This window comes from Miniopterus natalensis, chromosome 10 (genome assembly GCF_054644295.1).
Source record: "Miniopterus natalensis isolate mMinNat1 chromosome 10, mMinNat1.hap1, whole genome shotgun sequence".
Classification (NCBI taxonomy): domain Eukaryota; kingdom Metazoa; phylum Chordata; class Mammalia; order Chiroptera; family Miniopteridae; genus Miniopterus; species Miniopterus natalensis.
Genome location: NC_142090.1, coordinates 60,978,566 through 61,005,253, shown reverse-complemented (window position 1 = coordinate 61,005,253; position 26,688 = coordinate 60,978,566). Strand labels below are relative to the sequence as shown.

Below are 26,688 nucleotides of genomic sequence, written 5' to 3'. Positions count from 1 at the left end.
TAATGAGTCTCCCCCATACTAAGAAGATTTAAAAGGCAACAGCAAGATGATCATGCAACTAAAATCCATATTCTCAAAACAAAAATATTAAGTTCAGGAGTAATATATTGCTTAGGATTTAAGAAAATTTGTATCATTAAAAATCTGAGAGAGAAATTTGTCTATTGATTCTATCTTAATATATTTAACTGGTTTCAGATTTAACTATTTAAGATATAACATAACCACATTAATAAGACTATTGGGATGTTTAGGATCACTACAGTTATTATTTTAACTTATTAGATTTTTTGAGTTTTTTTAAGAATGGGAAAGTGTTGACTTGTTGGGAACGTAAGTTTGTCAGGTTTCAGGCATTGGGGAATACTTAAGAAAACTGAATAGATTAAATTAATAAATGCAGCTAAAAACAGGACAGAGGATTATGGGGGAACAAGTCTGTTCTACTGAGGTTAAGCTAATATTATTCAAAGGCCTCTGTGAAAGTAACTGCTTTTATTTCATATAAAAATAGAAGATGCAAAAACAAAATGACAAGATCTGTAAATTAAATTGAAACTCAAAAAATGCTAAGCTTTCAAACTGGAAACTTTAATAAATTACTCTCAATTTATAACCCAAATAATCCTCTTTTTAAGAACACAGGTACCTTTGGACATTAAAAATACCAAGTGAAGGGGAGAACCCACTGGAATTATATTCGCAGAGTTAAGCACTGTCCTGAGCTCCTGCCATCACTGTTCATGGCCACACAGTGGCTAGGGTAACGTTTGCTTTAAAACTTCCCAGGTCAAATTAATCTGCCTTTCTGTAATGGTCACTTTCTGCTGGTCATTTACAACTTGCATTTTTGTTCCTGTGTTTTAAAAGGACAATTCTGGCTCCTCTCTGGGTGCTCCATGGGCCAGATTTGGGCAGAGGTGAGGTGTTTTCCCCTCCTGCACATGTGCTCAGCTCCTCAACTCTTCTGAAAGTGTTTTCACTCCAGCTTAGGCGCAGAGGCACTGCCCATGCTCAGCATCAGGGCAGAGCTTCCTCCAGGTCCTAGCCTTAGAGTATGATCTCAGACTCATTGCAATGCCATAATTTACCTAAAGCTTCTTGGAGAGAAGCATCTATGAAGGGCTGTCTGAACCATAATCCATAAGTCCTTTCATTCTTCAAGATAACACTGAAGTCAGCCTTGGATTGAACAAAACTGCCAGCAAAATACATCTGGAGAATACTTTGCTTAATATTCCTGTGATCAGAATGGCTTTAAGTATAATGACAGCCACTTATATTTATTAAGAACTTTAAATGTGCTTAAATATGACTTTCTCAATGCTCCCCATGACCTAAAGAGGTATGTGAGACATGTATATGTTTCTGTCTCACAGATGAGCAAACTGAGGCAGAGAGGTTAAGTAACTTGCCCAAGATGTAAATGGCAGAGCTGGGATTTGAGCCCAGGCTCTTAACCACCTTGACATTATGCTGTTGGCTTTTACTAAGGCCACTGTTATGTTTACTATGAAGGTACTGTTGAAGGTGTTCTATTTTAGGAACCAACCTTTTGCTTTATTTTATTGCCCTTAACCAATGTACTTTTAAAATAAATTATGTTGACTCATGTGCACTTCTCTATATAAACAAATCATATCTGGAATAAAGAGAAGTACACACAGATAAAAAAGAATAAACAAATGAATACATGCTAATTTAAAGATCAACTAAATAATGAGTTAGAAATCAAAGGCGTATTTGTTTTTCATAGAACTGCATGGATCAACACTGTCCAACAGAGATATAATGTGAACCTCATTGTATAAATTAAAATCTCCAGTAGTCACGTGATAAAAATTTTTTAAGCTAAAGTTATTTTTTATAATATATTTTCCTTAATCCAAATTATTACTAACATATTTAACATTCTTTTTTTCATACCATGTCTTTGAAATCCAGCACCCGTTTTCTCCCACAGCACATCTCAGTATAGACTAGGCACATTTCAAGTGCTCAGCGGCCACATCTGATGAGAGGCACCTACTGGACAGTGCAGATGGAGAAGGCTGGATGGTGAGAGACCAAGTTCCTCCAGGCCACCTCACTTATGTTTTGGTAGGAAACCAAGGCCCAAGGAACTCAGAGACTTACCTATGGCAAAGTCAGGATGAATACTTGGATTCCAGCTCAGTATTTTTTTCACTGTTCACACTTAGGTAAAGGAAGACTCACTTCCCGAGAGAAGTGCCATCTCCCTCCCCTGTCATTTTCCCACATGCCACCCTCTAGCATTTCTTTGCAGGCTTTGTTTGTTTATTACCATTTAACCTCACCTATTTGTTTCCTGTTGGGCATGTATTTGAGTCACTATGTCTCCACAAGGAATAAAATCAATTCTTTATTCTTTGGGAAGGAAAAAACAAAACCCAAAAACAAATTTAGCAAATGTCTTGCCTTTTTAATGTCTAATAGCCTCTGATTATAACTGAATGACTTCATCAGATTTTTACAACCATGTAAGAATGGGAAGAGACGCCTGCCTAGGCGATAAGATTATGAACTTAATCCATGAGGCTTTCCTGAGAAAGCCTCACAGGGGTGATGAATTTATTCCCACTTCTCCACAGCTGCAATGGGAGCTTGTGGCTAATGGGCCTGACCACCCACATACCTTCAGGGACCCTGTGAAACCAACTCAGCTGCACTAAGGTGCCACCTGGCAGTAAATGTTCTTCCTGGAATATGTTTTATATGGTTCTGGACATTATCAATCTACATAGAAGAACAAAGGCTGTAATTAGATTTGATTAATGTTAACTAAATTACGTGGCAGCTCAAAAAAATATTTTTCTGAAATAGTCTATCTTCTTCCCTATTCCACTATTTCCATTACATGGATTCCTTTGAGTTCGGTCAAAATTCTACTGTAATTACACATAATCTGAAAATGATGATTCTCATTTAAAACTATTATGTAGCACTGGTACATGTGGAACTATCTGTGATCACTAGCTGGTCTGAAAGTTGGCCTTAGGCACGGTGAGGCACTGTGAGCATGACACCCACCACTGACAACCCAGGGTTTTGCCTAGAGTGAGGTGAGCACTCACCAACAGAATCCAGACTCTGTGCTTGATTTTCATCTGGGATTATACAAGGCAGTAATACTCTGGCTACTATGCTGACATTCGGTTAAACCTTCTCATGCCTGCTGAATGCCTGTGTTTATGTCCCTTTTAGCCTCAAAGGTGAGAGGGAGTGACTGTCTCAGAAGCCCAGGGACAAAAGGGAGGACAGTGCCCCTTCAGGGGCGTCCGAGTTTCTCTCCCAGTGTGTATTTGGGCATCTCTCTCTCTCTCTCTCTTAAACAGTTTCATTATGGGTTTCTTTTCTTTCCCCCAAGTATATTTGATAGTTTCCTATTCTTAACTTTAAGGCACAAAGCAGACTGTTTTATATTTCTCACTCGGAAACCACACAAAGTTAAATCTCTTTTGAGTTGCATTATAGTCTTACTTTTTCTGAGATTGCTGCCCTCAATACAAACAGAGCTTTCTACCTTTCTCTACTTTATAGCATAGTGGAAAACCATACTCACAAAAATAATTAATTTGGAACTCTCTCTTCTCACCTCCCCCCCCCAATCCTTCTGTAATCCCAGGGAGAAGGCAGTTTCTCACCACGCGGTAGGGCAGAAAAGAGAAAAAGTGAAAGGAAACAGCAGAGGACTACTGAGGAAATGGATAAGTGGTCCCCAAATGACTTTACAGTCCTTTCCTCTTAGCATTTTGTCTTTTGCTTCCTTAGCCTTTGCTTTTGAGATGATTCCCAAATTTCATAAATATAAATAAGTCAAACAGAGAAAGACAAATATCATATGATTTCCCTTATGTGTGGAATCTAAGGAGCAAAATAAAATAACAAACAAAATAGAAACAGATTCATGGATACAGAGATCAGACTGACAGTTGTCAGAGGGGCTGGGTGAAAAAGGTGAGGGGATTAAGAAGCACCAATTGATGGTTACAGAACAGTCACAGGGATGTAAAGTACAGTACAGCGTGGGGAACATAGCCAATAACACTGTAATAACTATGTACGGTGCCAAGTGGGTACTTGAAATGTTGGAGGGAACACTCTGTAAAGTGTATGATAGATAGTCTAACCACTATGCTCTACGCCTGAAACTAATACAAAATTAAATACTGAATGTAAACTATAATTGACAAATAAAACCATTAGATGCATAAGTACCCAGGGTGACATGGAGTGTTGGGAAGACATCTAGACAGGAGGCAGAAGCCCCGCAAACTAGCATTCACTGCCTGTTGTGTAATCCTGGGGTAATCAATTAAAAGAGGTGAATTTCTTCATCAATAAAGCATGGCACTATTATCAGCTCTCCGATCTTATTGTAAGAGTCAAATGAAATGATAAACATAAGACTTCTCTGTAACTTGCAAACAATAATAATAGCAGTAAATTGATATCTTTATTATTATTCTTGAATACCTCTGATGTGTCAGGTACCATTTAAAATGTTTTACATGAAAACTCCTTTAAGCCTTACACTAACATTATAAGGTAGGTGCTGTTATTAGCCTCATTTCACAAATGAGAAAACGGAGACATAGAGGCTAACTTGTCCAAGATTTTAAAGGTGAGAGCTCTGATTCAAACCCAGGCAGATGAACTTCAGAGCTCTATGATTTACTATCTCCCTATACAAACCTAAATTTAAAATAAAGTTATCTCAGAATAAAAATAGGAAAACTCCATAACATGCTGTATAAAGCTCACTTCTCTAAAGAAAAGGCTTCATGGAGCTGTAGCATAGTCGGTAGGGCCTACCAACAAATAGCTGAGTCCAGCAAGAAAAGGTGGTCATTCTTACACGCATGTGGACCGAACAGTCTTGAAAACCAAAAGGTGCTTAATGTCACATAGATATAATTATGCTGCATTTAGATAAATATTTAATGAAACTGTTTATGCGATCAAAATTCTACAATTAAGCCAATGGGTATCCCAAGGCCCGGTAGTGGGCTTTAATTAGAGTAAGACAATTACAAATTGTGAAACTTTTCTTTCATCTCACCTCCGGGTAGATAAAGATACTGACTATTGCTTTCGGTTAACAGTGGAAGGGGGCCAGAAGTTTAGATACAGAGATGAATCTGAGTTCTTAATCACTCACCCATACCTGCTACCTGGAGAAAACCTACTGGCTTCTTTTTCTTTCCATTTCTTTCCCTTGTTGGAGCTCCTTCGCAACGGTGCCCTATGAAGAGAGCACGCAGTCAGAAAGGGGGCGCTGGCATTTTCTCTTTTTAATCCCTCTTTTACAGAGGGCTTGCTTTTAACATCATGAAGTGCTTACCCCAGATCCACAAACTTCCGCTTAATTTTTCCTCCTTGCACCACCAACGAACTGGGCGCTCTTAGTGGTTTGGGACCTTTGGCACCACCTAGGATATACACATATGGTAAGAAAGACTGGTTATTATTATTATTTTTTTAAAGCCATGAGTCAAAAGTCAGTGCATCTCTCAACAGATTTGCCTCAATTTCTAATTGTAAAAGATAATAATGGATGTCTTTTTTTTTTTTTTTTTTAAGATGCAGTAAACCTAGCTATGCTGAGAACCATGCAGCTAAGCCAGGAGATGTCCTGTTGGACCGAAGCCCAATACTCATTTCAAAGAGCTTTAGCTTCAAATATATTGGAATGAACAAAATAACAAGGGATAAACACCATCAAATCACCCTTTACATAAAGCAGGACCAGTATGACACGACTTTCATTTTGTTCCTGCGCCTTCTGAGAGGAATCTGGCCCCCTTATCTCTCAAGTCCGCTACAGAAAGTCACCCGCCCGAGTCTGAGAGATTTAGGGAGAAAGTGAATCAGAGCTTTCCCTTCTGGTCCCTCCCTTGCTAATGGCCTGTGGCCAGCCCTGGGACAGACGAGGGCAGAACATGGGGAAGATGTTCTTAAGCAGGGGCTCAGCTCTACGACACTGAATATCTTTGAAAGTTCTCTCTTTGAAGTTGGGTTGGAGCGTAACTCGGCTGCTCCTCAGTACTTGGAGCTGAATGATCTTTGCCTCTGAGTTATGCTGGCACTCTGAATGGCAGCAGCTGGGGATGGGGGCACTCAAAATAATGCCAAAAACCAATCAGTGGAGAGGCTCTGCAAACGGAGTTCAATGTTAAATGTAGGAGCTAGAATCTACTGGTAAAACTTATTCCACCTTGGACAAGGCAGATAACTCCTAAGGCTCTACCTGAAACCACTGAGCAAAGGGTGCTGTTTGGTTTTATCTTTCAACAAATCCAGGTATCTGAGATGGTTAAAAAAGGGTGTTTTAATTTTGAAGCATATTAGGGTGTGAAACTACTCCTTTCTAATTGTCTGTTGGTATCTGTCTGTCTCTAGCTCTTTAAAATTAAAAAAATTCCAGCAACTTCCTGGCATGGAGTGCAGAGAGAATAGTCCTAAGAAAGTGTTTAATTAACCATGCAGGTTAATTTTGCTTATAATTTTGTTTACTGCAGGAAAAATTTCTTAACACACATACTTATAAAACATGAAGAACGTACACAGTTCTCATTTAGATCTATGTTCAAAGCTCTAAAGAAGCACAGGACACTGACAAAGACTCTAAGGATTTTTCGCAATGAGCTTTTCATCTTTTTGGTTAGTGATATACAGATTACAATAATTCCTTCAAATGTACATAATAAAATAAAAGACTCAGAAATACATCCATGTCCAAATCCACTTCTAACCTCAAATATTCTGAGTATTTGCAACAGTACTCTTTGGGTAACTGAATTAAATAGCCACAGATGTGACAAAGACACGTAAAGAAAATCCAAAGACACAAATACCTTCTGAGGTGATTTTGCTAATGGAGGTTTTTAAAAAGCAGAATTTCAGTTCTCTTAAGGGAAGGCAAAGAAAGTGCTGGATCCTTCCAGATCAATCCTAAAGCAACTCTTAATGGTTAGAACTGTGCAAAGTTAAAAAGAAGACTGCCTAATTATTTTCTGAATTAGAGGTAGCTGGGAGATGTTTTAACGAGCGGTGAGAGGACCAGATGAGACAATGTACTTGGATACACTCTGTAACCTATTAGTGTTGCAGTTATTGGACCTCTTGGGACTAAAAGCCTGATTCTGCCCATTGCACAGCCTGCTGCTAGGCAACCTCACATCATTATCTCACACATTTGCCAAAGTGTGTTCCAAGGAACACTTACGTGAATGCTTTTAAAAGGCTGAAGAGGCAAGATTAAGTAACAATGCACTTTCCCATTTTAAATCAATCAAGTGCCCGTTAATGGACATCAGAACCTCTAGTCTGTGTAAAGACCAATATTGGATTGTTATGATTTCAGAAAAAGAAATGTGACATTTTTTGTTTGTTATTTAGTTTTATATGAAATTTCTGTTAGGATTTTTGAAATCTCTCCAACACTACCTTCATGACAAATTAGAAGTCCGGGGACCTAGTCCTAGATCTGACAGCTAAATCCTATGGCTTTTATGGACTTCATTCTCCTCAGTCTCACTGCAGCAAGACCCTTGACTACCTCTCCCTGTACTGCGGGGATCCCCAAATTGACTTTCCAGCCCTGCCTTCTCTGCTGAGCTTACAACCTCCTCTATTACAAATGAGGTGATCATCCTTCCCCCATAACGTTTCTGATTTCCAATTTTCTATTAAAGTCAATGCCATGTTTTTTGAGGCCAGAAACCCTGTGGTCAGTTTTAATCTCCTCACTTTCTTCCCCCTGTATCTAGTCAACTTGTTTCAAGGGTTCTTGCATCTTTCCTGTCACTGTCCATTGCTCCTCCTAGAGGTGGTCACTTCAGAGTGTCTCCTAGCTCGTCTTTCCCACACCTGGCGTCTTTCCCTTTTTATTCCTCTGCCTGAACATCTTATGCTTTCCTAGCAAGGTAAGGTATCTATGGTATTTAAATCCTACAGCTATAGACTTAACCTACCTATTCAATTTTATGTGCAACCACTCTAACCCACATGAACAAACTGCTTCAGGAAGGCTGGGCAGCCCCATTCCTTTAAATTCATCACATGTGTGCCTGTCTCTGGCAATGCCACCTCTCTCTGCTTGACATGCCTTCCCTTTCTGCTTTTCAGTTCCTCAATGGTTACTCTAGCTGTATGTTCTTTGTTTACCAACCTCAGTTAGATATAACCTTGCCATCCTCTGAGCAATGATAAAATTTCCTATTTCTATATTTATAAAGACCTTATACAACATATTAATAGTAGATTAATCATGGAAATATTTCTACTTGCCAGGACATTAATTCAACAGATATTTTTGAAGACATGTTCTGTGTCAGGCAATGTGCTAATAGCTACATGTAAAATTAGAATAATAATCTCTAGAAATCACCAGTAGAAAACTGATAGTGTTTAATTTCTTTTACTTAACCTTGTCTGCAATAAAGGCCCATTGCTATGTAAGTCTAGAGATCAAAAGTTTAGTATTAGGTTACTCAAAGAACAGGCATGAGGAAAACATGTTCATGTCTCCTATATCATATAACTTGTTTTATAAACCTCTAGAAATAATCTTTTACTTCCTCTAATTTTAACTGAAATGGGGTTAATGTTTATCATTTAGCCAGTTATAATGGGACTTTTTCTACCCTAGTTTCCACTGAGGTCCCACAAATACGACAATGAAATGATGACTTGTGAAGGCAGCACTGACACCTTTTAGAGAACTCCCAACTTCAGTTAAGTGTTCAATCACACCGGAGCATTATCCTCAGAATTGCAATCCAATACATCTAGAACTTAATTACTACCTTTGTAGTAACTTGATAGACCAAAAGCAATGGTATATTAACTTTAAAAAAAATCTAGACAGCCCGGCCGGGCGTGGCTCAGTGGTTGAGCATCGACCTAGGATCCAGGAGATCGGGGTTCGATGCCTGGTTAGGGCACATGCCCAGGTTGCGGGCTGTAGCCGATCAATGACTCTCTCATCATTGATGTTTCTATCTCTCTCTCTCCCCCTCTTCCTTCCTCTCTCTGAAATCAATAAAGATATATTTAAATAAAATAAAATAAAATAATCTAGACAGAGGGTATCCAGCAATGTTCAGTGGAAGGAAATATAAGTCTATACCAGGGATCAGCAAGCTTTTTCGGTAAAGGGACAGATAGAAAAATTTAGGCTGTGGGCTCTTGTCTCTGTGACAACTACACAACTCTGCTATTGTAGTGGGAAAGCAGACAGTATCCAACTGAGTGAGTGTGGCTGTGACTTTATAAGCACAGGGGGAGGCTGGATGTGGTTTGATGACCTCTGTTCTAGAGCACCTGCACTGGTTATCTGTAGGGACATACTTATCAGTTCACCCAAGACACTTATTATGCATCAATTATATGCCATATTCTTTTTGGGGACTAAGAATACAGGGATGAACACGATGCATGAGAAAACTCTGGCTCACACTTGACAGCTAGAGAGAGAGAGACTGACTGGTCTGCAAACTCCTTGAGGGAAAGCATGGAATCTTGTAATCGTTAATTTGGTCTTTAGTACAAGGCCTGGCACAGAGCAGGTGCTCAGCAACTGCTGAATAAATACAGGATGAATGGATCAGTGTCAATGAACATGGAAGGCAAAGAAAACTCTTCAAGGGAAGGAAAAACGTGAGGCACTGCTCTCATTTGGTCCCAGTTAATACTCTAACAACGGTTATCATACTAGTACCTGACTATTGATAAAGTCAGTACTTAATAAAAGTAAAATCCGCCCAGAAAAATTGAAAATGGGAAAAGCTCAAGTACTTGGCCTCCGGAGAAGAAGCAAACCACTCACTCCCTAGCCCCTGGTCCTCAGGACAGCTGGGAACTTCATCCCAGAGACACAACAGTTACAAACAAGGGAGGCACTGGGGAAAAGGGTGAGTTTTACTGCTAACTGTTGCTAATCACACTTTACAGGATGACTGCTGCCAGACTGCAAAGCACAGTTCCTGTCCATGTAATACTTCTAAAACTGAGAGGAAACATCTGCTGGCTTCAAAGATTCACAAATACGTTTGACGTAAAAGGCAGAGAGAAATAATCTAAACAAGGTTTAGCTGCTTTGAAAAATCTTTGGGTCAGATTTCATGTGTGCGAGATCCACTCCCTGACTATACGTAATTTCTGTCAAAGACCTGGTTATGCTCAATAAACTCAGTGGGCCACAAAGTACTAACCTTTAGATCCAAATATACACTTCTGTTTTGTCTTCTTATGGACAATTAAGGTCCATACATATATTTTTCTGAAGGTATATGATAGAGGGCTTATTTCTATAAAAAGCATATTTCTATAATAAGCATATTTCTATAAAAAGTGCTATTATGACCCAAAGTTTAGGTTAATTGATGAGAGTGTGTGAAGCCTTTTGTTCATCTGGAAGTAGGCCAAAATCACAGTGCAAGTCTTTCACCAACTTGACAACCACTTTTTTCCCTTTTAAATATATCTTTACTGATTTCAGAGAGATGAATGGAGAGAGAGAGAAAGAGTGTGGAGGGAGAGAGAGAGTGTGGTTTACTCATTTCCCTCCTGCACAGGCTCATTAGAGGGATGTACCGCAGTTCATTTCTCTATCCCACTGGTGACTACTCCAGTGCTCACCAGGTTTTGGTTGTTCCCAGGTTTTACTATTACACAACAGGGCTGCTGTGGATATTCTCGTACGTGATTCTTAGGAGACAAGTGTAGGATTTCTTTTGGATATATAAACAGGTGAAGACTTGCTGCGTAGGCACATTTTCAGATTTACTAGGTAATGCCAAATGGTTTCCAAAAAACCTGCACCAATTTACACTTCCACCAACAAGTATCTGATTTATGGTTGTCTTACATATTTGCCACCATTCGGTAATATCAGATTTTAATTTTTTGGCAATATGGTAGGTATAAAATTGTATCTCATTTGATGATTTCATACAATGGGGTTGAACAGCTTTTCATAAATATTAGGGGCATTTGATTTCCTTTCTCTATGAAGTGCCTGTTCAGGACATTACACATTTTCCTCCTGTATTATGTGTCTTTTTTTAGTGCTTTATAGGAGTTACTTACATAATCTTGGCACTAACTCTGATAGTTACATGGGTAGTAAATATCTTCTCCAAGTTTTTGGGATTCTTTATTGTGTCTTTTGAGAAATAGAAGTTTCTATTGTCTACCGCTACTAAGAGTTTTCTGAGATAGTTGCAGAGTATAAAGAAAAAAACAAACACCCATTTCCCTTGTCATCCCACCACCATGGCAGTTCATAATTATGAAGTCCCAGGGTGTATTCACTTAATATCATTCGACTTTAACAATCTTTTCGTTGTGGTTTCTGTTTTTTGCATCTCGTTTAAGAAATCCTTCCTTACCCTGAGGTCACAAAATGTTCTCCTGTATACTTTTTAAAGCTTTATGATTTTCACCCTAGCTGGTCTTGCCCAGTGGTTAGAGCATCGGCCTGCGGACTGAAGGGTCCCGGGTTCGATTCTGGCCAAGGGCACGTTCCTGGGTTGCAGGCTCGGGCCCCGGCCCTGGTCGGGGTGTGTGCAGGAGGCAACTAATTGATGTCTCACATCGATGTTTCTGTCTCTCTCTCCCCCTTCCACTGTCTCTGAAAAGCAATAGAAAATATTCTTGGGTGGGGATTAAAAAAATATAAAAATAAAGCTTTAAGGTTTTCTATTATCCAGTTAAGTGTTGAATCCTCGAGTGAAATTTTTGCATGGTATGTGATGGGGGCAGCTCATTATAATTTTAAAAAATATGGATAACCAATTTTCCCAGAACAATTTATTAAAAACTATTCTTTTGCTACCCATCTATACATGGCAGCTGTCATAAAATGTATGTGTGTATAAAATCTGCTTCTAAGCTCTTTATTTTGTTCCTTAGTTTATTTTCATACCTCTGTATAAAGAATATACAGAATTAAATAATTCCAGGTTTCAGGTAAGCCAAGGCCCTCCACCTCAGTCTTCTTCAAGAGTTTCAGGTGTTTTGGCCTTTTTTTCTTTCTTATAAATTTAGAATCAGCTTGCCAAGTTCCACAAATTGTTGTACTGAATCTCTAGATCAGTATGGATAGAAATGAGATTTCTTTTTTGCTATTCAATTTTTTAAAAATGACAAAAGAATTTTACAGTGAACAAACATGTATCTACCCCCTAGCTTCCATAATTTCCATTTTGCTACATTTTCTTTATTAGACAGCCATCGCTCTACTCTCCTATTAATCCATTAGTTTTTAACTGCATTTCAACGTAAGTTGCAGACACTTCACCCTTATACTCATCAAGGTATTGATTTTTACACATTTACTTTAGATCTTGTGCATGTATATATACACTTATGTACATTTCAGATGTGAAAGATAATACAGTTGACCCTTGAACAACATGGATTTTAACTGCATGGGTCCACCTATACACAGATTAGATTTTTTCAATAAATATGGAGTAAGCCCTCTGTATCTTCGGGTTTTCCATCCGCAGATTCAACCACCCGTGGATTAAAAACAGCATTTTCGATCTGCGGTTGGGAATGTATAGATATGGAGGACCAACTGTGCTCCTGTTCTACACCATTTCATGTAAGGGATTTGAGCATTCGTGAATTTGGGCATCCACGGGGATTCCTGGAACCAATCCCCCAAGGACACCACGGGACAACAGTAGTTAAGTTTTAAATAAAAAATTATATGTGGATTTTCAACTGTGCGAGGGTCAATACTCCTAGTTCCTCATTGTTTAAGGGTCACTAGATAACCCAATCTACTTGGTTACCTTGTCAGATATGGTAGGAAGAGAATGAACCTATTCTTTATTCATCACTGCAATACTTAACTTGTTTAAATAAGAACTTATTACTTCTATAAATTAAAATAGACTATTAAAAAGACAAAAGTCTATTGACACTGCTTTGAAATTCTGGTGTTAATTCTAGGAGCCTCTTTTAAAATTTAATAGACTAATCCCCCTGCATTACCTTTATCATAACTTTCTATCACATTCTTTTGCATATTTAAATGATTATTGTGAAAACGTCTAAATAAAAACCAAATTAATAGGTTAATACTTATAACGCTTTCATCTTCCCATATATATTTTTTTATATGACTGTGTAGTGTTTATTGAAACTCGGCTGCTATTCTACAAAATCTCTAGAAGGCCTTCTGAGGAATTTCATTCATTAGTAAACCTGTGGAGAGCTAAAGTACCAATATTAAAGGTAGGAAAAGATAAAAATAAATAAATTGAAGAGGGATGTTCTCTTATCCCATAACATTAAAAAAGCAATATTAATTATCAGCTGTGAAAAGACAATGGACTTAGGATTATGAGAAAAAAGCTATTTTTATATTGCACAAATCAAGGTGTTAGTGAAGTTAGAAAAAATGAAAGAAAAACAACAACACAAATTAACAGTACCTTTTTCTTGTGATATGTTCCTGGTGGTGGCTTGATGGTGGCAAGGAGATTCTTCCATATCATTGTCAGATTTTGAAGGAGAGGAGAGTGAAGTGTTTCCCCAAATAGAGGAAGTCTCCCTTTCTGGTTGCAGGGGTCCTTGGAATTCAGCTATGTGGTCGGACTCGGAGAAGGGCACACTGCCGGCCACTGAAGTGAGGGATGGAGCACCAGAATCTGATTCTGGAGAAGTTCTCAAACCCTTGGGCGGAAGTGATTTGGTAATATGCATGTGGTTATGGAAACTGTTTGAAGGCTGTTGATATAAGAGATTATAAAGGAGGTTATGCCACTGAGCATCGGTTCCATGTAATACTTACTTTGAAATCAGATTGACCTTTTTTTTTTTTTTTTCTTTTCGTAAATCCCCATGAAAACCAATTTTGTTTGTTGGTTTACAAATGAGACTCCATAGTTCACAATGACTCACCATATCATCACTGTAACTAACACAGACACCTAAGATATACAGAAACAATTACTTGTACATTCATTATTTCCCACTAGGTAGAACCGACTGCTGAATATAAAAGACACCATCATGAAAGATGACAATGTGAATGCTCTTGGTTAGTTCATTGAATGAGTACAGAAAGAATTTGAATTACAACAATGTATCCAGTTGAGTAAGGATTTTGGAGACAAAAGGTGAACTATTCCAGCTATTTCCAACTAGGGCATAGAATCTGGTTGCAGAGAAGTCAGTAAACTGTAGGAACAAGGATAAGGCCCAGCACTGTAAGTCAGAAAACGGTCAAAGGTCTCACCTTTCGCTCTAGACTGTCCTCTCCATCTGTGGAACTGACACTGTCATAGAGTCGTGTCCTAGAAGGCCTCTGGCGTCTGTTCTTCACTGAGAGCTGGGCGCGGGTTTTCAGCGCTTTTGAATCCAGGCGCTCTGTCTCTGGGACTGCTTCGTTCAAGTCTGAGGAAAGAATATTGGAAAATAGTCAGGGAAAGAGAGCTTTGGAGAGAACTGCTAAAGAGACCACAGACGCTGAGAACAGAATCTCAGAGCTACCAGTAACATCAGGCAAAAACCACGATGGCCTAATATCCCACAGGCAATAGAAAAAATAAAAATACCCGGGCCCCGCTGGCGTGGCTCAGCGGTTGAGCATTGGCCTAGGATCCAGGAGATCGCGGTTCGATTCCCGGTCAGGGCATGTGCCTGGGTTGCGGGCTCGATCCCCGGTGGGGGGCGTGCAGGAGGCAGCCGATCAATGGCTCACTCATTGATGTTTCTCTCTCTCTCCCCCTCTCCCTTCCTCTCTCAGAAATCAATAAAGATATATTAAAAAGAAAATCCAGGAGATCTAGGAGAAATATACAAAGTCTTAGAGGAAAAAACCAACCCTAAAGATGACCAAGGAAACAACAAGAATGTAACATCCAAAGAGAATAAAACCTCCCTACAACATAATTATAAAAAGCATTGATTTGTACTTATTTATGAATGTGTATGAATGCTAGAGCATTTGATGAACAAATATACAAGAGGAAAGTCTATCAAAGTTGTGAGATGTTCGAAACCAAGGACAAAAACCTACAAAGGTCAGGTGTCAGGTCAAGTATATGCAATAAAAGATGACTATCAGTGTAAATTTTCTTTAGCAAAATTTACTAATAGGCTTTTATCTTTTTACTTTTACCTTTTCAGAGTGGCAATCATTAAATGAAATCATAATGTTAAAAAAATTAATAATTAAGTACTTCTGGATTTAAATGATTAAAATAAAGCAAATAACAGAGTTGCAAAAATTAATAAAGTACTGATATTAAGAGAATAAAACGATTTCTTACGGGAGCATTACCCCAGGGCATTCTTTTCACAATATTATTATAAAGGTATGTCCTAAATACATTATATTACAAAACTAAAGCAAGGAAGCACCTCAGGCTGTACCTCTCTTACATATGGAACTTAGCACTTGGCATATGATTCTAACAAACACATTTTTTCCTGGGAGAAACATCCACTGAATGACAATATTTAAAGAAGATTCTGACTTTTCATTTCCCATATTTGAAAGAAAAGTGAATTCAGAAAAATCAGACCGTTCAGGTATATATAAAAAACAGCTAAATACTTTCTGATTAGTAGCTTTACTTTTTACATGTCAACGAAGAAAAAAATAATCTCCTTGATCACCTTCATTTCCTCCTTCCAATAAAACATAAACCTGTAGCTACCCACTAAGAGTTCATTAATTTTGATAACTGGGGAAAAACTAACCTTACGAGCTCTTACTTACATATAAAACGTGGAACCACCAAATAGATGAAAGCAAAAATATGATTAGATATACTGTCGTACATGCACATTTTGCAGCTTATCTGTTTTGTGTTTGGATTTTATGTTCTATGACACAAAGTACTGTCACATATACCATCCCATGTGTCCTCACAACAGCTCCAAGAGCCAAAGCAGCCAAGTATGTTGTTTCCTCTCCTGAGCTCCGAGAACTTGAATAACTCACCGTCACCTACGTAGCTAGTTGATGAGCTGCCACGATCATTCCGGCCTCTTGATTCCCAGGCTACTACTCTGTGCACTCCAATTTAATGAACAAGTTACTAGAATAAGATTTTAATGCCATCAGGGTTCAGTGTTTTTCGGTTGTAAAATCACATTTGGTGTGACTAGTCTAGGAAATTCACTTCTCTGACAGGCTACATATGAAACCTTACCACTAACCTTCCACATATGTGTTGAGAGAGCATAAAAAAGGAAGACATTGAAAACTATAGAAAAAAACAATTTCTTAGACGATTTTTTGTTTGGTTGGTTTAATAACAGCTTTGGTTACTTGGTGACAGACAGACCTAAAGTGGAAGCTCTTTCTACTTTCATAAATATGGCTCCTTTTGCAACAGACTCCTGGCCCTGGTGGACCCAACAGAGCACTCAACTCCATCACTAGGTATTGAACAAACAGAGTGAGGGAACAGGGGGACTACTTCTTAGCAGGGTTTAGAATATAGAGAATTTATTCTGGGACTTCTGGTTCCATTACTATTCAGTAATTTGTCAGGTACTGTATCAGTCAACCCCCAAACGGCAATCTGTTAGATCTGCTCTAGTATCAGCTAGTGCTGACTAGGTGTGACCCGCTGAGGGCATGCATGGAACTACATCTTTTAAAGATGAAGTCATCTGGAATCTGAAAAGATCCAAGTGGCCAATGATGCATCACATCCAATTAACAATTTTGAGTGTCTGAAACAGAAATCTCAGGGCCACTCTACAGTAGTGATTCATGGATTACAGATCAGTAATTTACATTCCAATCGAGAAAAAAAAGTTTTAAAGCAAAAAAAAAAAAGGGAAAATGGAATGCAGCTGAGAACATTCACTTCAACAGCTCTTACCCCTCAGAAGGAAGTTAGTTGGAAGGAATGCTGTCCAGGAGACACCACAAGTAACAACCCCTCTAGGAGTATTAGAGGAGATGTGTAGTAGGACATGTCAAGGACTTAGGCTGCTGAGTACTGGAAAAGTGATCTGTTTGACCACTAGAAGCTATCTTTTTCTATCATGCCATATAAGGATCAGATTATTATAATTCAGAAGAACCATGAAGATTCTAGCCCCCTTCTTTCTCAGACAGGAAAACTAAGGCTCAAAGGTTACTGACTTCTCTACTAACTGCAGCACACAGTTGGTCTGTGGAAGAGACAAGGGAGAGTTCTGTCTCAGAAGCCTATCCTTCCAGAAGTTCTCTCTCAAGTCTGAAGGTAAACCTCACAAGCAACCTGCCTTCTTCGAATCCTCTTTTTAGTTTTATGTTCCAAACAAAAATACTTGTCAAGGGCTAACTTTGCAAATTCCCAGAAGTATACAGTGCCAGAAGAAGAAAAACTGAAGGATTTCATTTGGCTTTATATTAATCCAAGAAATAAAACTCTTACATAAAAAAGTATCTGTCGGTTTTGTGGACGGTGACGTGGCAGGAGAAATCCGACCGGCTTAATGATTGTAAGCTGTGTGCTACTAAACGCACGGGCTTCGGTGGTGTGTTTTCCCACGGCCGTTCTCTCTCTACAGAGATCTTAATCAATAGCATCACACTGCTTTTATAAACCCACGGCTCTGGATTCTTCCTCTACCCCTTCTCTCCAGGTCACCTTGCTCTGTTGTCCATGATAATCAGAGGAAAATTTCATTTTCCTTTCCCTTTGTTCTCTGTTCTTTCTTTCAGACCCTCCAGTCTCTGAAATAGCCTTTTTCTCACTCAAATTCAACTAGAAATACAAAAAGAAGAACAGACTCAGGCGAATCAATAAACAAAGATCGACAGATAAAGAAAAGATAGAAAGTAGCTGATGATAGAGCAGTTTGAAGTGGGTGGGACTGGGCCTCAGTCTACCTACATCTTAAGGGCAGTCTCATTACTGCTGTGAATTGGAGCCTCTAAAGTAACGTAATGCATTTGAGTATGATTTTAGCAGCTGTTATGAAAAATGCTCTGAGAAATTAGGATGCTATATATCATAAATCACAGAGATCAGTTCCCTGAAGCAATGCTGTGAGTCATTCGGTTTTTTCACTAGATTGACGTTATTTTTGACGTAAATGGAGTGCTGCCCACGGATCAGACACAGGCGGCAGGGGAGGGGGGGATGGAGGGGCATAGCGACGGGGTCGGCTCCGCATTCTCCTGTGCACTGTTCTCCTCAAAACCAGTCGGACCTCCAACCATCACGCTGCCTGGCTTGTGCTATTAGCAACTGAAATGCTCAGCATAATGAGACACTTGGTGACATTTTTAATGCATATAATTCACAGTCACTGCAAGTTCATAGGGTTCGTACATCCAGGACTCAGGGGCAGGTTTATGTATTGCACAGAGGAGGTGTCAATAGTTACACTGGAGTTGGTCTTCCTTGAATAAAACCCAGAACAGTGACTCTGCCACGAAACTGGGAATATACCTAAACTCTCTGTCCCTCGGAATCTTCAACTGCAAAACTGGGATGATCATAGCATAACACAATAATTGCATTTTATGAAGACTAAATGCATAAAAAGGTATATAAGTGCTTAGAAGAATGGTACATAATAAGCACTCAATAAATGTCTTTATTTGCTGACAATAAAAATGTTAGCAAGATATTCTTAAGCGATAAAATCAAATTTCAGAACAATACGTATCTTCACCTTAAATATTTAAAAACAGCAATATATAGTGCATTTTCTAATGGTAAATACATGCATATAATTCCATAGAAAAAAACATATGAGAAACATACACTTCAGACTCATAATGGTGGTTACTTCCAAAGAAGGCATTAGATCTGGAGATGTTGGTCAATAGGTAATTTGTAATGTTAACATTTTTTGTATTATGTATTTTTTTTTTTTGCATTTATGTATTATTTATGTAATTAAACTTAGCAAAAAAGAAAAAAACATATTCAGCACATTTTCTTTTACAGACATCTTCATTCCATTCAAATCTGATAGCTCTGGTGTTTCAGGACTCAGAATTCCCAGATATTAATATTAGCTCAGGTAACTGTCCAAATCTGTGTGACTCTCAGCCTGCCCCACGTGAGGAGGCTGCTCTGTCATGACATCTATGGAGACTGTTTGCCTGCCTTGCTCCTTTACTAACTGCCTGATGATTTGGCCTAAATAAGGCCCTATGGCTTAGCCTCCAGTTCCTTTGTGTTAGTATTATATGGGGAAGATGTATTGAATCAGAAACAGCTATTTGAGACCAAGTTACATAACTTCAGCTCATTTCATGAGAACACTTTGGTTAGGAACCCATCCATGAGCATCTCTCACCCTGAACTCTATTAACGATTAGTTTCTTTATAAACACTTAAAAGTTGATAGATTTTGTACCCCAAGTAGTATTTATAAAAATTTAGGAAGCTGATTTCTTATTGTTTCAGAACAAATAGAAGATTATTGCTGTTTCTTAATCTTTTAATTAGGTCTGAGTTTATTGTTGCATGAACTATACATTTCATTTGCTAATCTTTGAAAAATACCAAGGAATTTTTTTTTACCTCTTTGCCAATAAATGCAATCTCAAAACGACCTGTCTGGCCTCTGAAGCATAATTTGGTTATATGTTCTAGTGTAGTGCTTCCTCAGTGCCGTCTGATAATCAGTTAGCCTTCTTTAGCTTAAGGTCAATCTATGCTCCTGTTCTCAGAAGGCAGAGAGGTCCAAATTCTGCTAGCTATGTCTCAGTCATGACTCTTTAGTAATGGCACTAGATTGCCGCAGAGGTAGAGGTAGTGGCTACAAGTCAGACAAAAACTATGTGAGATATCCTAAATTCCATCATTATATGTCATTTGAAACTCTTGTAAGAGTTGCTTGAGTCAGATCAGAGACTATGAAAGGACACAGAATATAGATTTAGACAATAGGGAAAGGCATTTAAATATTTTAGGAGTCCTTCAGTATCAGATGTCTTTCAAATCTGATCGAAAAGATGTGCATAACCTAAAATTCAAAGAAATGTAAAATCTAACCAATGGTCAAACTGGCTGGGAGCTGCAGACTTCTGTGAGTGAAGCTATGAGGTCACGTGCAAAGTTGGGTCTAGGAAGGCGGGATGTGTAAACATCCTCTTCTTGACATATAGTGTCTCCAACATGACAACTATAAGCAAGCTTCTGGGTTCTCACTCAAGGTTGACTACAAGAATCTAACCAGTTTCTCAGTCAAAAATCTATGGACATTAGTAATCCCAAGCATGCTAATTAGGCAACTCCCCAAATAATGTATTTTAATATAATAGCTTCCTTGATTAGTATAGGAAGAATTCAGGTCTTCTACCTTTGGTAGAAAATAACCTAAGTTACCTGAGATGACAACTGTTGGCAATGGAAGACATGGGAAAGTATCTTCTGACTACAGTAAGACTTGGATATGTACAGCATTAGAAGATTTAAGAAAACTTAACGATCACAATACTTGCAAGTGTGGTATAAGTATTTTTTAAGTACTAGAGAAGACTGTCAGTTACTAATAATGGTACTTTACAAGGGAAATCAAACATACCAAATTTATAAATGCAACTTTAAATGTTTGCAGATGTTCAATTAGCTAAGTTTGTAAAATAGGAACTAAGTATTATTCAAAGTTTCCTTAATAGTGATTTGTAAACCAAATTAAGTGTTCAAACAACTAAGTCTTTAATAATCTAACCTGAAAAAGTCAAACAATTTTAAAACAAAAATAAAAATCCAGATGGCTTTTTTGATGCCCCCAACTCCTTCAGTTTCATCAAAAAACTCACATGCAATAGTTTTTTAGTGTATATTCTAATGTCTCTTGTTTCCTCATAAGCGGACTTTCCTGCAGGTCTCAGGCATGAATTACTGTACAGTATGGAAGTAGAAGAGAATATTACTTAATGTCCACCTAAAGGAATTCAGTTGTAACCTGATGTTAGTGTCCCACATTAACAGTAAAAATCTTAAGGATCTAGATACTATAACTACTGAAACAATCTGTTTGGCACACTGTTCAAAACTATATACACAAAAATAATTTTCTGGTCCTAATTCCAGAGATAGCTATTAATTGTTCTGTTTTAATTTTATAGATGCTGTAACCTCATGATTGATTGTGTTTCCTTTCCCTCTTGGCTGGTAAATATCTTAAGTGAAATCTGTGGCCCATCACTGTTGGGGTGCACTTCATACACAAACCATTCCCGGTCTCACCTTCTTCCTACTTTTACGTCCCTCCATTCTGATCCCAGCCTATTCCCTTAGTCGGTTTCCCTGTAGCATAACCACATGGTATCTTCCAACCTATATAATTAGAATTCCATGTGGAACCAGAGCATATTTATAAAATGCGAGAAACGTTTCAGAATACAGCTATCTTATAAAGTTTTATTGAAAAGGGGCTCTACCCCACTTTTGGGTTAAAATGGCCTTTATTTCCAGAAGTAAAAGGTTTATTTCATATTTGACTATTTAATCCATTTGGAATCTATGTCATGAATGCCATGAGGTCGGATCCAATTTCATTTTTCTCTATACGAATAGTTCCTTTTCCCAGCACCATTTGCTAGCCCATCCTTTCTCCACTCATCTGGGGAGTCCGTTCTGTATTATTCTCAAATTGGCATAAATGGGGCAGTCTGTTTCTGGACTCCGCTCTGTTGCCCTTGTCTATTAGTCGATTGCTGAGACTACACCACAGTCTCAATCATCATTTTACAGTGAATTTTGGCATCTGAAAGAACAAGTTCCCTCAAACTGTATTTCTTCAGTAGTATCTTGACTACTCTAGACCAAGTATTGCTCCATATATGTTTTAGAAACAACTTGTCAAGTTCTAAAACATATAATAAAAACCCTGTTTAAATTCTAGTCAAATCTGTATGGAATATATAAATTAACTTGGCATAATGGCGTTTTTACAATATTGAAGCTTCCTACCTCTTCTGATTTATATAGGTCTCCTTGAATGTCTTTCCATAGGTCTCAAGCTTCTTTTGCTGAATCCATACTGGCTACTTTATCTTTTCTGTTGCTGTTATAACTGGTATCTTGTATAAAAATCGCAAGGATCCTTGGACTACATGATAACATATGACCCTGCTCCTGTTTGGCCTCAACACTGTTAATGGACCACAGTGCTTCCAGAATTAAGTATAAACTCTTCTTCAGGCATTGAAAGCCTACAGTTACTCCAAGAATACTCCATGGCACACCATTAACATAAGGCTCCACTTTTAACCTAAGGTCTACAAATCAGGAAACTATTATTCTAATTTTATTCATCTTTTTCTTCAAAATTCCTCTCATCTCTTAAAATGTATCTTCTATTTATTTGTCTTATATCAAACCCTTTATCTCCTGCACCCTTGTCCCAGCCATCTTATAAATCATACACCTTCATGTATACCCAACAGGCCCAAACACCGTTCTTTCTACCTAGAAGCCACCATTCCTCTCACCAGTCAGTGTGCCCCCAGGCTTCCAGTGTTCAAAATAACTTTTTTAAAGGTATGGTACTTACTTCTGACCCCTCATGATATGTGATCACAATTTGCCTTCATATAAATTGTACCTATTAGCCCTAGTCTTTCTATCTCTATGGAATATGCACACTTTTTCTTTAACAAACAGCCTTTAAAATACTTGAAGCTGAAAATAGTATTATCATAAAGATCCTGGAATATCTGGAAGCTGAGGACAAGCCTGTTGTTAGGTGACTTTTCTAGGGAATCTAATCCAGCTAAGACTACAATCCTTTTTCTTACCAAGATCTCTCTAACATGCCTGCTCTCTGCTCTTAGTCTAATGCTGACTTAACTAGCTGGGCAGCCACAGGCATATCTGGTCACTCCAGGGTATTTGGATATAATGTAGAGAATTCTTTCATAGACCAGAATTACTTGGGCACTAAGAAATGAAAAACACCCAACATGGCAGTAGGGCAATATTATTTTTCACATCCTGGGACACATGTAAAATATTTGACCAGCACACTGCCATACACTGGAAGGAATTTGGGGTGTGTTACGGCTCTTGGTGAAAAAATTATTATATTTGCTTTATATAAGAAAAAAGCATTCAAATATATTAAATAATAAATGTGTATATGTATTCCATCAAAAATTTAATGAGATATTTGAGTGAGCTTAGTTTATAGAGAGAACTAAACAACTGATGTTCAGGTATAACTTTAATGTGGTAAATTATGCACGGTTTGAAAAATGGGATCATTCTAAAAATTTACAATAATCTGATATTGAGAGTCATAATTAATCCATCCCCAGGTGGGAAGCACTGTCCTAGAAAAACATGAGTGCATGCGAAGAAACGGCTGCTTATCTGCTCTTTCTTCCCTCTTTCCTTTCCGACTCTTTCACTCTGCCTTTCCTTTCTCTTTCTTTTATTATTTCATTCTAACATCGTTTTCATTGACCTATAATTGATAACCCCCTTTGCTCCATTGAGCTGCCTCAAGGCCTGAAAATATGCTAATCAACTCATCCTATCAGTAAAACATCCAGCACTGGGAAAGCAGGTCAGAACTGGACAGTCCCCAGACAGGGAGGCAGAGCACTGAGTCTAAGGGGCAGAAACTGGTGGCACTGACTGCAGCCGCTAGGCCCATCCTGCTGCAAAAAAGGTGTGTGCTGGAGATGGTCCGCAGCTTTACTTCGTTTTCTAAACCTCTAGGACTGCAGCGTTCCCTAGCAACAGAGGCAAAGGATCAATTTAGAAAAGTGCTTTCCAGAGCATTCCTATCCAGCTCCTGACCAAGCCATTTAGTTTACGTGATCAAGCAATTGAAATTCAAGGAGATTTATCACTGACCATCCTCAGCAGCAAGAGTGGAAGAGCACCTCTTGATATGTATACTACTAATGTCCGTGATGACGGATTCTACCTCTGCTGCACAAGCAGGAATGGGTTTCAGCAAGAATTAGTAGTCTCCGCATCTCACTGTGAGCCGACAGTGTTGCTAGGGAAACTGATAATTATGTGGCAACACGGAGGGTGTAAAGGGAAGAAGAGTTCAGAAGAAATGGGAGGTTTTGCTCTAAATCAGCATGTTAATAGTACAGTTTATTGATCTTCTGTAGTCACATAATTTAATAAATAGCATTAATTATATGTTTGACAAGATACAGATTTGTGAACTGAGAGAAAGGAACAGGAATGAATCGGACTCTGGAAAGCTACTGGTTGTGGTCATACCTTGTGCATGCCACAGCAGCGACACACATGTCTATTATAAAGTACAACTGCCTTGAAGAATTAAAATATTCAAAAACATGAAAAAATGTTGATTTCTGAAATTTTATTTTAGAAATCAATCTTACAGAGCTCCAGATATAAACACTGTAATTCTCTAAAAGCTCTAATAAAATTGCTTTCTTTCACCTCATAGACTATCATATAGCCTCACAATGCCCTTTACATAGGGAAGAAAGAAGCATTTCTATTTACATATAATAGTAACACCAACCCTACTGAGCTGAATGACTTTAATGAAGTCACTGAGCTCTTCAGTCAATGGTGATGCCTGAGCTAAATACTCCAATTTAAGCTGACCAGGAAGCATTATATTATACATTATATCTTATTAAGGGAAAACCCAGAAGAGGGATATAAACTTAGTGAATGGACTCAAATCTCTAGATATCACTTTAGTTTTAAATGAAGACTTCCAATACTTTTCTTTTTTTAAAAACTTTTAAATATGTTTTTCATTGATTTCAGAGATAGGAAGGGAGAGAGAGAGAAGCATCAACAATGAGAGAGAATCATCCTGCCCCTGCACGCCCCCCACCGGGATCCAGCCCACAGCCTGGGCATGTGCCCCGACTGGGAATCGAACCAGGGACCTCTTGGTTCATGGGTTGATGCTCAACCACTGAGCCACACCGGCCAGGCCATATTGTTAACTTTTAGAACTAAGCTCTTAGCTATTAAAAATGAAAAGTATTGCCCAGCTAGTGTGGCTCAGTGATTGTCCATGACCCAGCACATACCTCAGTTGTGAGCTTAATCCCCAGTGGCGAGGGCATGCAGGTACAAGAGGCAGCCAATCGATGTTTCTCCCTCTCTCTATCCCTCTCCATTCCTCTCTAAAACCAATAAAAACATATTAAAAAATAAAAATAAAAGTTAATGATATGAGCTAAACACCTGTTAATCAAAAAAAAAACAAAAAACACCTCACTGGAGACGTTTGAATACATGAGAAAGATCATCAAAGAATCAGCTGGCCAGGGGACAGAGCTTTCCTGCATGTCCCGTCACTGCCTGTGATCAGCAGTCCTCTCATTATACTGCTGCTGCACAAATTCTTTTATTTTCCTTTTCCAAGGACGACTGGGTAGCTATTTTAACCGAAAATTTTCTATCCCTGTGTACTTATAATTATAAATTCTTATACATTTTCTAATCTGTAAATATATTATAGCTATTAAAACATGCATTCACATGGATATACACACAGTTGTGTACGGGTGTGTATGTGTGCGAGAAAATCAGTAATTTATTTGTGGCTGGTGTATGAGAGAAGACAACCATTTAAACAGAAAATGTTTCCAGTGTTTTGGTCTTACTTGGCCTTAGACAGAATAAAAGAATGAGAATTATATATAGGACAGCAAGAGAAAAGCACAAAACTTATATAGAACTTCTTAATGAACTCCAAGAGCTGGCAGTAGGTAGTCAGCTTTCTGATCTTATAAAAAAGATCTTTACTCCAGTGATTTAAAACTGTCAAGTCTTATTCATTCCCATTAATGCAGAAGTAGTACCGCTCACCCCAGATGGGATGAGCTATCGCTTTAAGGCAGTTTAGCAAGTCTACCAATGTTATGATGGCTTTAAAATAATATCTGGCTTGCGTAAGTTGGAATTTTGTTTCTTTACATCAAAGCATTTATTTTTGATAAGACAAGTACTAAATGATAAATTCCTATTTTGATAAACGTTTTCTTCTCTCCCATGGCAGAAAGGCACTTTCAACTTCTAAACCCCTGGATAAGAAAAAGAATGTACTTTACAGTCATTGAAAACAATTTCTGTGGTTCGGTTAGACAAACCTTGACTCAAGCTGTCTTGACAAGACGTCTGCTTGATATCCACATTCTCCATGGTATCGCCCTTAGAGACTTCGCCAAAAGATGTTCTTCTCTCGAAGATGTTGTTGTTATTGTTAACTTGAGTCCCATTTTGCTTCAGTAGCCTGAATACCTCAGCTTCCAAATCTTTAATCTAAGGAAAAAAAACCCCATTTATAAAACTCTCAGCCAGCCTTCTCTCCAAGTACCAGGCAAAACGATCCTATTATTTAGTGGCTTTGGCCACATAACTCACCCGTACTTGCAGGCCCTGAACTTCCACAACGTGAGCTTTTTCCAAATCTTCTATTTTCTTTCTTTCTGCTTCCTGTCTCTTGATGAAATCAAGTTCTCTGAAGAAGAAAATAATAGGTCTGATTGCATCAAACACTCAAGAAATGAGGAAACATGGGAAAATCCTTATTGGAAGCAATAAACTGCACAGTGGGATAAATAACTGGACAGCTACTTATATAAGTGAAACTCAATCACAGTTAGAGAAAAGGTATATAGTAATGAAAGCAAATAAAACATGCTAATGGATCACAAGGTAAAGAGAAATGCTTTGACTCTACTGACTATGATTTTCATTTGTAGCT

At 38.3% G+C, this 26,688-nt stretch overlaps 1 protein-coding gene across 8 annotated transcripts in view; it reads right to left on the bottom strand.

The window, feature by feature from the left end:
- Window positions 1-26,688, bottom strand: part of PPP1R9A (protein phosphatase 1 regulatory subunit 9A) — a 232,468-nt gene that overhangs the window by 13,982 nt on the left and 191,798 nt on the right. For 7 of the 8 annotated variants that reach the window (XM_087821163.1, XM_087821164.1, XM_087821165.1 and 4 more), the window contains 3 exons: window positions 26,346-26,442; window positions 26,072-26,243; window positions 14,282-14,439 (listed from right to left, as the gene is read on the bottom strand). In XM_087821163.1, the coding sequence (XP_087677289.1) occupies window positions 14,282-14,439; window positions 26,072-26,243; window positions 26,346-26,442 (427 nt within the window). Of the gene's footprint in view, window positions 1-5,188; window positions 5,267-5,365; window positions 5,454-13,475; window positions 13,771-14,281; window positions 14,440-26,071; window positions 26,244-26,345; window positions 26,443-26,688 lie in introns of all 8 variants that reach the window. The other variant, XM_087821167.1, reaches the window with a different exon arrangement.